At 47.5% G+C, this 14,568-nt stretch overlaps 4 protein-coding genes across 4 annotated transcripts; 1 reads left to right on the top strand and 3 right to left on the bottom strand.

The window, feature by feature from the left end:
• Nucleotides 1-187: 187 nt before the first annotated feature.
• On the bottom strand, nucleotides 188-5,032 carry V865_003443 (uncharacterized protein; the record flags this gene model as incomplete). The annotated part of the gene is made up of 1 exon (XM_066227240.1): nucleotides 188-5,032. One exon carries the CDS (start codon nucleotides 5,030-5,032, stop codon nucleotides 188-190), a length of 4,845 nt encoding a protein of 1,614 aa, XP_066083337.1.
• A 1,603-nt stretch (nucleotides 5,033-6,635) lies between these two features.
• On the bottom strand, nucleotides 6,636-8,678 carry V865_003442 (uncharacterized protein; the record flags this gene model as incomplete). The annotated part of the gene is made up of 7 exons (XM_066227239.1): nucleotides 6,636-7,119; nucleotides 7,177-7,370; nucleotides 7,426-7,621; nucleotides 7,676-8,081; nucleotides 8,136-8,342; nucleotides 8,395-8,586; nucleotides 8,645-8,678. The coding sequence occupies 7 exons, from the start codon at nucleotides 8,676-8,678 to the stop codon at nucleotides 6,636-6,638; spliced, it is 1,713 nt and encodes a 570-aa protein (XP_066083336.1).
• Nucleotides 8,679-9,603: 925 nt separating this feature from the next.
• On the top strand, nucleotides 9,604-11,699 carry V865_003441 (uncharacterized protein; the record flags this gene model as incomplete). The annotated part of the gene is made up of 9 exons (XM_066227238.1): nucleotides 9,604-9,744; nucleotides 9,804-9,996; nucleotides 10,053-10,142; nucleotides 10,194-10,353; nucleotides 10,418-10,507; nucleotides 10,573-11,177; nucleotides 11,239-11,376; nucleotides 11,434-11,510; nucleotides 11,568-11,699. The coding sequence occupies 9 exons, from the start codon at nucleotides 9,604-9,606 to the stop codon at nucleotides 11,697-11,699; spliced, it is 1,626 nt and encodes a 541-aa protein (XP_066083335.1).
• A 199-nt stretch (nucleotides 11,700-11,898) lies between these two features.
• On the bottom strand, nucleotides 11,899-14,149 carry V865_003440 (uncharacterized protein; the record flags this gene model as incomplete). The annotated part of the gene is made up of 9 exons (XM_066227237.1): nucleotides 11,899-11,960; nucleotides 12,025-12,162; nucleotides 12,217-12,415; nucleotides 12,482-12,711; nucleotides 12,759-12,856; nucleotides 12,908-13,059; nucleotides 13,135-13,262; nucleotides 13,364-13,694; nucleotides 13,757-14,149. The coding sequence occupies 9 exons, from the start codon at nucleotides 14,147-14,149 to the stop codon at nucleotides 11,899-11,901; spliced, it is 1,731 nt and encodes a 576-aa protein (XP_066083334.1).
• Between the last annotated feature and the right edge of the window lie 419 nt (nucleotides 14,150-14,568).

Genomic DNA, 14,568 nt, shown 5'->3' with positions numbered 1-14,568 from the left:
TCTGCCATTTCTTTGTCGCTGCAAATGACGTCTTGATGACTATGCATTGTATCTCATATATATAAATCCCAAAATATAAACTATAAAAATCCCAAATAATGTTCATGAACGTTAAGCTTGGTTCACTCATATCTAATTTATTTAATCGGTCAAAATGACCATTGTCCGCTCATCCCCTATCATCCGCTTAATTCGCTTTGTACAGAGCCAATTTCGATCCTGCACCACAGTATTCCCTTTGATTACCTGGACAAAGCATGTTACAAGCTGAGTCTGCTAATTTGGCAGAGCTCGTGCTGAGGGTATTAGCACACCAACATTCTTGGCCGTATTCCATACCAGCGTAGGCGTATCCTTTCAGTTGACATCCCGAGACACACCATTCGGCTGTCATTCCTGTAGAGTTTGAGAAACTGTATGCTGACAATGCCCGACCATTGCTGGGCTCCGAATAACATCCTTGAAGTTGATAGGTTCCCACCATAGCGATCAATTGAGGTGCTACGTAAGAGGTGTAGTTGTATACGGACAATCGAGAAGAACCACCACATGTATCGGAGGCGCTACCAGCACAAGGCATGTTACATCCCGTGAAACCGAGAGTACTGTAAGATTGTAAGGCGGTTCCACAGTAGCACTCTCGTCCATATTCAAGACCAGCCAGAGGATAGTTCTTGGAAAGACAGTAGCTCTGACATTGCTGGATAGTCATAGTGTCGGAAGCGGTCGCTGCTAAGCTCAGTGCTCGCGGATTGGTTTCGTTAGCACATCCCAAATATTGCCATGGCGTGGCTGAGGCTGATGCAGAGGGCACAATGGAGCTCGTTGATGAAGCAGATTTCGATGCGGAGGATGATGGTGCGACCGAGCTCGAGGCGGCTGCAGAGCTGATAGTGGATGAAGCAGAGCTTGAGGCAGCTTTGCTTGACGACGAGCTACTGGATGCGATCGATGTGGAGCTTGATGTTACCGAGCTGGAGATTGACGATTGGACTGCTGAGGATGATGACGCAACCGATGAGGCTGCTGCTGAGGATGAAGCGATCATGGATGATGAAGGTAATGCCGAACTTGACGACGGAGCGGCAGATGATGAGGCAAATGAAGTGGCAGATGACGAGGTGGCAGATGAAGAAGCGGATGTGGCAGAGCTTGAAGACGAGACCACGATACTAGTGGAGGAAGAAGCAAGTATCGAAGAGGCGTTGGAAGAAGCCATGGATGAGGCTACAATGCTTGTCGAAGATGAGGCGAGCACAGGAGTGGTGTTTGACGTAGTTGCGGCCGAGGAGGAAATAGCCGATGACACCGAGCTGGATGCAGAAGTTGAGACACTTGCACTGGTGGATGTAGTAGTCGTGTTGCTGAACATATACAGCGAAAGACCGTTCGAACCACCGCAGTACTGAAGTGCGTTACCCTTACAAGGCATCGAGCATCTCCCGTCCAAGGTAGTAACACTTCCAGCAGAAAGAGCGTTTCCACAGTAACATTCTCTGGCGTATTCGACACCGAAGTAGAGGAAACCTGAACAAGCTGCAGCGCAGTTGTCAAGAGTCATGTCGTCGGATGCGACGGTCTTGCCAGTCAGGGCTCGGGCGTTGGTAGCTTCGGTATGACAGTCCACAAATTTGTATGATCCGACGGTCAGAGGTTGGACAGGTCCAGTAGGAGTAGCTGAAGGGGAGGAAGTGGCAGAGGTGGACGTAGAAACGGAGACCGAGGCTGAGGCTGAGGCCGAGATCGATGACGACACTGCACTGGAAGAGGTCGAGGTGGTTGCGGAATTGAGGGCATATACGTTGAGTCTGTTTCCGGCACCACAATATTCGCTGCTGTTACCAGCGCATACCATGTTACAATCGGTCAAGGGAGCAGAGACTGATCCCACCCCGAGGGTATTACCACAGTAACATTCTTGACCATATTCCACACCGGCATATGTGTATCCTGCACATGCGGCAGTACAGTTGGCGACATTGGTAGCTTGACCTAATCCTTTGCCCACAGACAAGGCTCGGCCATTGGTTCCTTCGGTGTAGCATCCAATACTAGTGTATCCGTTGGTTCCGTTGTTCGTGAAAGGACCTTTTGGTACACTACCTGCACCCTGAGTGACATCCATGAAAAGAGAGATGTACGATCCAGCCTGGTCGATTCCGTTACCACCACAGATCTCGTTGACATTCCCGGCACAAGCATAATTACAGTTGGCTTCGTCAACTTGCAAGGTAGGTGGGTATGATGAGCACCAACATTCAGTGAGATATTCAGTTCCCGCGTAGGTGTATCCGGCATCTGAACATGCCTTGACACACATCTCGTTGGTGTTGGAGGAGGAGCCGTAAAGCTGGGTCTTTAGCTGTCGACCAGGGTTGTTCTCCTTGTAACATCCTTGGTACCTGTATTTCGAAGTTCCGTTGGCGAATTGAGGTGAAGATTGCTCGCTAACCGCATTACAAGCGAATTGGATATGTTGTTTACCGAACAAGGGATCACCCAAATTCATGGTCCATTGGGCAGAACCGGAGTAGGAATCGACATTAATTTGGCTTTTAGGTACTGAACAGTATAAAGTGGCTGTAGCACTTTCTCCTGGTCCGAGTATGGTACCTTCAGCGAGGTCAACCTGGTTTTGAGCACCGATGATTCCCGACACACCAAACGGTGGTTTCGAAACGGTGACTGAGAGCGATGTGGAACTGTTGGTCCCCTGATTGGTCAAACGCATCTTGAGGTTTCTGGAAGTGTTTTCCAATACATCTCCGAAGGTGAAAGCCGTTGAGTTATCGTATGTAACCCAACCCGTTCCATCAGGAGTTTGAAACTCCAGCAAAGCACTTGGATATGTACCAGCCACGCCAAGAACATCAATCACCTTGGTTCCACCAGTAGACTGCACGTTCAAAAATGTAGCATAGCTTCCGGAAGTCGTTGGATCGAACGCAATGTTCACTGTGGCTTGACTGTTACCAGCGATAGTTGTGGGAATTTTGGTGAAGGTAAACGGACCGCATACAACCGAAGCGTTGGTAATCTGCTTGGTAGTGAAGGGACCGGTTTCGCTGGAATCGGAACACTGTATTCCAGTGATCGTAAGGTTGGCATTACCTTGATTGAGCAAGATCACCGATTGACTGACACCGCCGACTTGCTGACCGGTAATGACACCATCGAAACTGACTGTGTTTGGCGTAACTCCGAGGATAGCGTTGACACTCTGTCCGGTACCCTTCAATCTGACAGGAGTACTAGTAGTATATCCAGTGGTGGCACCTTGAGTGGTGTTGATCAATACATCTGAGGATAGAGATCCGACCTGTGCGGGAGCGAAGGCTGCTTGGAATGAGAAGGTTTTACCTTTAGAGACGGTAACCGGAAGAGTAGAGTAATTACCGATGACGAAGTTCTTGTTACCACTAATGCTAAGACCGGTGACCTGGGTGTCGACACTGGCTTGACATTGGATCGTTTTGTACGCAGAAGTGTTGTTGAGGTTGACTGTACCGAAGTCATACGGTGAAGAACAGTTTAGAGGAAGATTGACAGGTGAACCAAAGCCGTAGAAGTAACCAGTCGTGGTGATCATGTAGGCTCGTCCATCACCAAATACCGGTCGACTGAATTTGGTGGTACCAGGAATATTGAAAGAGTTGATCAAGGTCAATTGACCATTTTGAGGCACGGCATTGTAGATACGAAGATTTGCGCCTTCAACGTCTTGGGTCCAAACCAATCCTGTACCAGCCTGATCATTCAAGGAGGTAGTGGTTCCGTGTCCGACACCAAGGATATAAGCGTTCTTCTCGGGGGAATCGGCTACTTTGGTAAATGAGGGAACACCGCTGTCACAGGAGAATTTGAAGACATGGGTAGGGTACTGAATGACGTTGATGTAGATGTAACCGCCTTCCAAAGGATAAACACCAGCACCAGCATAGACTGAGTTCTCATTTTGGTAGACTTGAAGCACGTTATCTAGCTTGTTGGCTCCATTCTGATAACCGCCCATGTCGTCGAGATTTAACCAGTAGGTTTTACCGCTCTTTCCGGTTACTACACCAATCCGCTTGACATTTCCACAAGAAAATTGACTTGGCAAAATTTCGAGCGGGGAAGTTCCCAAATCTTTGTCTGCACCATCAAGCTGGGTCTTCTCCCAAGGCATGAAGAAATCCACTGGAGTCAAGGTACCATCGGAGTTGATCGTCATATGCACAGCAGCCTCTTCAAGTGAGGTAGGTGGTTGACGTCCAGCTACTGGAATACCGTTGAGTTGAGAGGCGTAACCGTTTCCGGAAGCGAAGAACATGGAGCCTGCATTATCGGACGCAAGACCACCACCCGACATCCAAACACCAGCACCTGGTACAGTGTTCTTGACACCAGCTCCCTCAGTAGCATACATCTCCACAGTCTTTCCGGTATCCTTGTCCCATCCCATAATCCATCCAGTGAAGTTGTATTGAACGCAATGGGAAGCGAAACCGGCATAGATGTATTGTCCTTGGTGTAAGAGGGCAGGTCGTTGATGATGAATACCTCCATTGAAAGATCGAGCGGGATTATTTCGTGCAACCGTACCTTCGAGATCAACTGGGAAATTGCTTCTTTCAGAGAGATCGTCAACACTGATGGCATGAACATAGTATCTTCCATTCGGTCGACCCTGAGCACCAACCACATTCTGATTTACGTAGGTTTTGGTAGTGAGGTACCAAGTATTGGTGTTTGGATCGATAACTCCAGTAGCTGTCGAACCAACGTGGGGGTTGATATCGACACAGCCATCTAGATCGGCAGTGAGGAAAGGAATGTGAAGATTTCTAGAGGCTACGATGGCGCCGGTTTTGGCATTGATCTTGTAAATGTTGTTCTGCTGAGTGGCGATGTAGACATATTGAACGCCATCACTAGTAGTGTATACAAGCGGGGAAGCGTACACTTGCTCGGATACTCCACCATAGTTTCCAGGAAGTTGAGTTTTGAACAACTGACCAAACTGTGCGCTGCCTACCACTGCAGGGTCCATGTTATGGTTACTGATATGGATGTCAGCAAAGAAATACCCCAAGGGAGCGCAAGGTAAACTCACTTCTGGTAACCTGTTCGGTCATTGCTTCCTCCCCAGGTGATCGTGTCGGTGTCCGCATAGGCTGAGACGACGGAAAAGAAGGATAAGAGTTGTAAAAGGGTATAAAGAGTGTAGGAGAACATTGCTAGAACGATCTTTCCGTTGTTCAGTCCCGAGGAATGAAGAAGAGCTTGAAGTGGTGGCCACTACAAAGCTGTAGGAATTCGAAATACAAGAATTATGTTGAGGAGGGGATGCGAAGAATATTAGTATGATAGCATCATGGGTCTATATATCAACATTTTTTTTCTCTTCTCCACTGGATTTGAGAAGCGCGTTACATGAAAAAAGGAACGGCGACGGCACCCAGTCAGTGCTCCGGCTCGGAAGGAAACGAACTTGAACCGAACGCAGATCTCGATTGTATCGCGGGTGACATGCCGTACCTGGAAATGGGAGAGTCACCCACCAAATTCCTGAATCAGGAACAAGATCGACAGGAACCGAAGAGACCAGCATACCGTAACCCGGGTCATCCTGCGCGGGATGGTGTCTTAAACATTTTATGGCAGATGTCTCGCGTGTTTAAGCTACCAAACTGGATACACCAAAGAAAACAGGGTAAACATCCGTAAAAATACGTGAACATCACGGATGTGGTAACAATCAGACAGTGCCGGGTCCAAGCCGCTCGGAAGCAATCATTCAGATTCGACAGTGTAGATGCCAACAATGCTCTCCGAATTCTAGGGATCCTCGGACGTACTTGTACCGTTATTGACTGGTACGGGCAATCTCACGTAATCAAGCTTCAAACATTGACAGAGAAGTGGCTGATCCGAAGGAGTGTTACACCCAGCAAGCTTACTTATTCAGACTTCGCGTTGAAGTGTAACGGGAGGCGTGGTACCATTCCCTGAGAGATACCAGCGAAGTCATGGAGATCATCGTTCAAGCTTGGAAGCACTGTATGCGCGAAATTTTCCTTCTCCCGATACTGACTTCTCTGCCTGCCATCTGTAGTACAGACAATTTAACCAGCCAGCTTCCTCGTGTATATCTTGCTTTCAAGGCACACATGCTAGCTGCGCACTCCGAGATGGTATGTACGATAAAAATTGGAATGCCGGGGTGAAGCACGATATTTGATGCACAGAAGGCGATGTTCATGATACGATGATTCTTACAGTGCCCGTACCTGGTTTGTGCAGCGTTTACAGTCTTTATTCAAGCGATACTTGAACCCTCCGATATGGCTCTCGATCAATGGCATGGATCAATACATCGGCGAGCTCAGCCATCGGATATTGGCAGCTTTTCGATGATTTGGCAATCCAGTATAGACCACTGTACTTGACACTAGCAATCATTGTAAGGGTTCACGGTGGTCGGAAAGATGTTTGTGGGTGACAGAACCTGAAGTAATGTTGTTTCTGTCTATTATGTGTACATGATGTGCAATATGAGGATATGGGAGTTGGCGCACAGGGCGTTTTTCACCATTGCATAAACGGATTGTATATCTGATCTATCCTTCATATTGCTGAACTTTACTAAAACTTTACGCTCTCTTGATCCACACAGTGGTTTCACCTGGTAAGGTGCTTTCACCCAAATCTCCTGAAGATATCAAGACTTTTCCTTGCGGCAAAGGAACGCTTGTCTTTCCACCATTGATCATAGTGAGCCAACCATTCGGTCTCTCAAAGGCTAACACCTGATCACCTAATTCGTGGTCATACCAAGTCATCTCCTCCTTAGTCTGAAGGTCTCGTCGTATTGCGAGTGCTTTACGATACATGTTCAGCGTAGACTTCGGATCAGGTAACTCAGCTTCCACTGAGAACTCCCAAAACTCCTCTGGTTGCGGCAGGTGGGCGGGTTTGCCAGATCCAAATCCAAAATTCACACCTGTCTTCGCCCATGGTATCGGGACTCGACACCCATCTCGACCTTTGTCTGATCGACCATGACGGAAGTAGTAGGGATCTTGCAATTGATCCTCGGGAATGGCCGCTGCTTCGGGTAAGCCCAGTTCCTCCCCTCTACTCGAGTGTCGATCAGCCAAGGGAATAAGCTTCCAAGTAGCTTCATTGACTTACTGATAGATGTATGTGGAGCCTGGAAGAGCGAGAATCATGAGGGTAGCGGCGCGTCCTCTTCTCATACCAGTTGGCCAATCGACAGCAGGATCTTTTCCATCGGTTTCCAGGAATTTAAGGAACCCCTTTCGGAAGGTGAATAGGTTGCTAGGATCGATATCAGGTAGACCATAACGTGTATGATGTCGGATCATCTGAGCCGATCCCTGTCAGCCTTAGTGATAGATAAGGGAAAGCCTAAGAACCCACATCATGATTCGAAAATACCCAAGTGGTACTGGAGCCATCTTCTTTGGCTTCTCTAATTTGACGTTCAATACTCTGCTTGTAGTCCTTGATGTTAAAGTTGGAAAGAAGGATGTCGAAGGAGAAGACTTGTCCTAGACCTTCTGGTGAAGCGTAGTGTCGTTTTCTGGAAGGTGACACGAATGCTTCTGCGACGGCGCTGCATAGAGTGGGTAAGTCAGCCTGGCTTATGGGTATGAGGAAGCAAACTCACGTTAAAGGAGGGGTAAACTCATTGAAGACCTGTCTCCAGGTTTTGTACAGCTCGAAATTCTCATCACGATCGAAAAGAGGATGATCGATGTGTTCGTTTCCAGGTTTACTCTTGTTTGCTCTTCGTTGCTTGAGCTCGCTCCATGGGATCGTCAGATCGCTGAGATCCTTCATATTTCCAGTTGCGACATCAATTCTAAAACCTGATACTCCTCGATCACCCCAGAAACGGAACGTCTTGAGGAAATCGTCTCGGACTTCAGGATTAGACCAATTCAGATCTGGCTGAGCAGCATCATACATGTGAAGGTAAAATTGACCGTCATTCTTGCCGGTGGGTGTCCACATGGGTCCACCAAAAGTGGCCATCCAATCCGCTGGTGGTTGGCTCTTGTCAGGACCGAGGCCTAGCCCAGACTGTCAGCTGCATCGCGTTACATTTAAGGGACGGAACTACGTACCATCATGAAAGTGGAACCTTGCTCGTTCTTTGGAGCCTGGCGCAGAGTGGAGAGCAGCTTGGAACCACGGATGTTCATCACTACAGTGATTGGGGACTATGTCGATGATGACTTTGATGTTCGCCTCCTTGCAAACAGAAGTCATCTCTTCGAAGTCTTTCAAGGTTCCGATCCGAGGATCAACATCCCGGTAATCCGACACGTCGTCTAGAACCATGGTCAGCTAAACTGTTCCGCAAGTCAGGGAAGGTTTACTCACATCCACCATCTTTCAATGGAGAAGGATAGAAAGGACTGAGCCAGATAGCATCTACCCCAAGATCCTTTAGGTATGGCACTCGACTGGTAATACCTTTTAAGTCTCCAATACCATCTCCGTTGGCATCGGCGAAAGATCGAGGATAGATCTGGTAGACTACAGCTTGTTTCCACCAGTTCGGATCTACGCACACTAAATTAGCATCAATAGCAAGGCAGTTAAGAGGATATGTAAAGGTGAATTCACATACCACCTGCAAGTATATGGCCGTTGGGTTGAAACATCTTGAGTGGATGCAATGAATCTGTAAGTTGGGCGATATAAAATCGTTGATGTTTGGTCACCAAACTTTGCTTCCCTCTACGTGCGTCATCTTCGCCCGACTTATATATCGCGGGCCTCGCCCGATTATCGGTATAAATCTTCTGGCTCCATTCAGCCGTATACCTGTCCTGGGAACCTTTGACCCCAATCCTAATCCCTCCCGGAGACCACACCCAATCATTTTTCTAGGATCGGGACTCCCTTGCGCTCGGGGGACCTTGTCCTCGTGATCTGCTTCTGAATTTGTTGATGGATGACGAAAGAATTCGTTCTCGGGCAGTGGGTCCCTCCAACAAGGTTATCTCTTTCGGCTTGCAAGTTTTCAGCAGGTGCTGTATTGTTTTTACCGAGAGCTAATTAACGAAGTTCTCAGGCACTTGCATTCCTTCTTGTCGATTCGATCAGATTGGGGCTATCTTGGCAATTCACACAGCTCTTGAGAATAGAATAGTCGCCAACAGGCACACTGACTAAGGAGCTGCAATCTCGTTGGAAGCTCAAATTTGCCAAGAGACTGTAGATGTTTATGTTTGAGCAGTCAGAGGTGACGTAATTGCTGTATTCCCCGGTTGTAGCCAACCACAATTGATCTTTCGGACACATATTCTTTGCCCACTGTACTCACGATCAGCTGAACTTGCGGACCGAAGACCAAGGAGTAGCGGCCCCACCGGCTAGTGATGGTGTCCCACAGGTCTGTATACTGAAATTCATTCGTTACCATCTGGAGCTAACGTATATAAAGGGTCTACCTACTCTGATGCGTAAGTGGCTAGGTGATCTTTTCAATTTACTCAACTCATAATCTGCTAAATTTGACCCTTGACCTAAATCCAGACGAGTGCCATGGAAAGAAAAAGCGAGGATACAAATGTCCATCCTATCATGTCTAAGCATGATGAAGTCCATCACATCGAGGACCCGCATGGTATATCCAAACTTGATCCCACGGCCGAGGCTGCGGCCGAACATATCAAACTGGAACAAGGTTTATCTACTTGGGCTTCCATCAAGCTTTACCGGAAAGTGAGTATATCAAATATTGAGTAGCAATGCTTGGAACAGCTCGCTGACGGGGATCGTAGGCTGTGTTTTGGGCGTGTATGGTGTCGATGTCCTTGGTCATGGAAGGTTACGACAAAGCCCTCATTGGTAACTTTTGGGCATTAACAGCTTTTGCTGAACGTTATGGTGTATACGTCCCTTCTAAGGGTTCTTATACGGTCGAAGCCAAATGGCAAAGTGGTATTACCAATGCTACGACGGTTGCTTCGTTCAGTAAGTGGAGAAGCACTGTGTCATTTGGATGAAGCAAACCTAACCATCCTGTGCAGTTGGAATCTTCCTTGGTGGTTATCAGATCGACTACTTTGGGTATCGCAAGACAGTGATTGCCAATGTCGCATTTATGATCCCATGTATTGGTAAGTAGATGGATCCATAACAATAAAGAGCTAAACTCATGCATCCCATAGCTATCGTTACATTTGCGCCTAACAAGATCGCTTTGCTCTTTGGTGAGATGTTATGTGGCTTCCCGTGGGGTGTACTTGCTTCTCTTGGTCCGGCATATGCTTCTGAAGTAGCTCCAATTCATCTTCGAGCTTACTTGACCACATACGTTAACCTTTGTTGGTGAGTGGATGCAATGCGTTGTGATGTTCATGTGAACTTTGCTGACTGATATATCATCTCGTAGGGTGATGGGGCAGTTCATCGCCTCGGGAGTCGTACTAGGCATCTCTGACCGTACCGACGAGTGGGCCTACAGAATCCCTTTCGCAGTTCAGTAAGTATACAATAAAAGGACTTTCAATCGTTACAAGGTTTACAATGACTGATATCAGTGCATAGATGGGTCTGGCCGGTCCTTCTCATTCCTGTCCTATGGTTTGCTCCGGAGTCGCCTTGGTGGTACGTCCGTAAAGGACGCCTCGAAGAGGCAGAGCATTCCGTTCGACGACTTGCTGCGCCTTCGTTACGAGACGAAGCCAAACAGACCGTTGCGATGATGGTCAAGACCAATCAGCTCGAAATCGAGAACATGGCTGGCGAACGTACAGGATGGTTAGATTGTTTCAGAGGAACCGATCTTCGAAGAACCGAAATCTCCACTTTGACCTGGGCGACTCAGGTCATTGGCGGTGGTCATTTCTCAGCTTACCTTGTATACTTCTTTCGGGAAGCTGGGTTGGCCTCGAGTGATGCGTTCAAGATGGGTCTTGGAAATACCGGTTGCGCATTCATTGGTACCATTCTATCATGGTTCCTCATCAAGAGATTCGGTAGAAGACCAATCTTCGTCATCGGGCTTCTCTGGATGGCAACTCTTTGGTTCATCACCGGTGGACTGGCGGTAGTGGCTCTGAACGGTCATGGACAAGCAAAATGGGGGCAGGCCGCACTCATGCTGGTATGGGTCATGTCATACGATATGACTATCGGGCCTTTGGCTTATTGTAAGCAACATTATATCAGTGCCCCTTCACCTGCAAATTCCTGATGTTGAGGTGGTTGCAGGTATTGTCGGTGAAACTTCATCAACTCGATTGAGAACTAAGACTGTTGGTCTTTCGAGAAATGCCTTCTACCTCGCACAAATCGTATCAGCTGTCATCTCGCCGTATATGATCAATCCGCTAGCATGGAATTGGCAAGGTAAGTTGACTCATGAGGAATGCGTGAATACAGACCTGACCCCACTCTCATCAATAGGTAAAGCCGGTTTCCTCTGGGGACCATTGTCTTTCATGATGGCAGTCTGGGCGTTCTTTAGATTACCGGAAATGAAGGTCAGTGTAATACGTTGGCAGGGCTGTCAACCAGAGCTTCGCTTAATTATTAAACAGGGTCGATCGTATTACGAGTTGGATATTCTATTCGAACGTCGAATTCCTGCAAGGAAATTTGCCAAGACTGTCATCGAGCCCGAGGCCATAGAGCAAGCGAGACGTGAGGAGGGGGAGTACCTGGAGCACTAATGCTGAAAGGAGGTTTCGACTTCCAAGAGTTTCCATTGCTTCGTGTGTTGGTCTTCTACTATTTCTTTAGGATCAGTGTTTTCGTATGTTCATGTAAGAATCAGTCTCGTGTTATCCTTAGTGTAGTGACGGTCTCTATGATATCCCGATCGGTCGCGATGAACGGGCATGATCAACTATGCAAGTGAAATGCCGTGGTTCATGGGATCTCCTTCAAAGAGCTCATAGCCTCTATCTCGCCCAGAGTAGTTAAGAATTTCCCTATCGAATCCGTTAGATTAGCGGCCCAGACAGATCAGTGTACATCCAACAACTGTCCACTCACAAAGGTACTCTCGATGGTACTGACTCCGAGATGTTCCTCCAGTCCCATCTTCGCCTTCTGCTCCATTCTCCGAAAGACCGTCTAACAAGCTTACTGCAACGAAACGAACTTTATTGACAACGCCAGTAGTGTTGACAGCTACATTCGGATCAATCGTCTTTCTCCACGGGAAACGAGACGTATACAACTCACCTAAAGCTTGCATTGGGATAGCTTCTAGAACATTGAGGACATCTCTGGAAACGCATTCCTTCTCCTCGTCCGATAGACCAGATTGCAAGTGCATATCTTGTAGTGGCATACCAGCTTGTCCTAGATCCTCCAATTGTTGGTGACGCTGTAGAGCTCGAAGCTGAGCGCGATATTCCATAAGCAATTGTCTGGTCATTTGCTGTGCACGTACTCCCAATGGTCAGACAAATACGCAACGTAAGAGAACGTGAGCTGATATACATACCTGTGTCATATATATGTTGGCTTGTTGTACCAGAAATGAGTTCCTACTCTGCATTTGTGATTGGGAAGGATCCAATGACTGATTGAGCCTCAGAGCGGGTGGACAATCATCCATGATAGTTTCACACAGCTCCAAAAGCCCATTAACCTCGTTTAATCTCATCTGCAGATGTATACCTGTAGGATTTCTTCTTCGGTCTATACGTCTGAGATCTAGTGCTTGACCAAGCACTGATGTCTTATCAGCTTGATCTTGGCTTTTGAGCAGTATGACTCACTCTCAAATATACGTGAGACATAGCAAAACCCAAGAAGTATTGGGGTTTCTTCAGTGGATGGTGTTACGTATCCTGTCCTTGATATATACTCATCGTCCCTGCCATAAAAGGGAGTCAACTTTGTCCGTACAGCATGTAGTCTTACTCACAGAGCCTTGGGCAACTGAACATCCGCGCAATGCTCCCCGGTCACATGGACCATATCCGCATGAACAGCACAGCGTGCTTTGTCCAGCCCAAACGCCAGCCAGAATACCCTTCGCCGCAACTCTCCTTCTATAGGATCAAGACCTTCATAGCTCTAAGCGGGAGGTTCAGTACATACCCATTGCCTATCAAGATTTGGATCATTCTCTGGGGAATGGTGGTGACTCACACTTTCCTCGTGCATCCTTAATTTAAAAATCAATCCCCATAAAGATCCTCTAAACATCTCCGCCATGCCGATTTCTTCCAAATGAGCTGAGACCATGCATGATCTATGGGCATAATCAGCAATCGTGTCTTTCTACACAACTGAACACTGCCGTGGAACTTACAGATAAAGCGATACACCTATATATATTGTATCAGCACGCTGTGACTTGACATTATTGATTACTTACATCTTCCGACAGTGATTTCCCTGAAATCTTCCACCAGCCATACCTTACCTCTCCCATAACAGCTCTTAGCTAATTTTTCTATCTCCTTCCTTTGAAGCTGAGGGAATGCCCAAGGAGCTTGTACGAGAGTAGCCGCGACCAACATTAGAACCAAAGATACCCATTCTTGATTTTCTGGCTGTTCTTCTCGTCGAGACTTCAGATCCGCTACAAAAGTTGGCTTGTGAACGAGTGGGGTTAAGCAGTAGAGATGATCGAAAAAAGTTGATATGGCTGAGAGGAGCAATTGTCTCGGCAAAATCTCGTCGAAGGGGTTTGAGGTGACCTCCGGCTGATTACAAGGGTGCGCCGTGTCAGCAAGTCCTCTTTATAACTTATATGTAAGGGACTTACGATCGCGCTTATGCCCTTCCTATGATTCTTTTGTCGCTCTCTGTCTGATTGAGCAGTATGTGTCAGACCAATTGCTGCATCTTCTGGTTCCTTAGGTCTGCGCGATACAGGTGCAATCGGTCGCGCCCTTACCCCTATATCATTCGTCCTGCGACCCTCGCTCGAGCTCCCTATGACCTTCTTAGGTTTACGCTCGTACGTACATGCGAATCCGTGTTTCTTGCACAATATACAAGGTTTCGTGGATGATTCACCAGTGTGGAGTGGAGGAGCGAATGTACATCTCACTTTTCGTATTCGACATGTGTCGCATGCCTTGGTCTTGGGTTTGCCCAAAGTCGTCGCGTCGCTGTCATTTATGGATGGCCCGGTGCGCTGGGATGAATATGACATGGTTGTCAAATATCATGATGCGATGATGTGCTACCAATGTGTATCAGCATGGACAGATGACTGAATGGAGGTCAATGTTGATCTCATCACGTACGTTCCTTGCGATGCTTGGAGTGACGTAAAAGCGCTTAAGGAGTAAACAGTACTACTCCACAGGTGGTAACCATCGCCGGGTACTACTACCAAACCCACCTGGGTATCGTCGTGGTACTGCAATCTCACCATAGCAAGTCGCCTGGCACTGCTATCAATCCGTGGTACCAACAAACTTGCCGGGCACTAGTATCCATTTGACCGGTATCATAATCAATGCATGTGGTTGCTCATTACCTACTGTATCTACGTCTCACTCACTCACTCTCTCATTCCCCACTCACTCTCACATTTCTCTCCCACCCTCCACTTACCCTACTCCCACC

This window comes from Kwoniella europaea, chromosome 1, assembly GCF_036810445.1.
Source record: "Kwoniella europaea PYCC6329 chromosome 1, complete sequence".
Taxonomy (NCBI): Eukaryota; Fungi; Basidiomycota; class Tremellomycetes; order Tremellales; family Cryptococcaceae; genus Kwoniella; species Kwoniella europaea.
The sequence above is the reverse complement of the archived record's forward strand: the minus strand, read 5'-3'. Positions and strand labels throughout refer to the sequence as shown.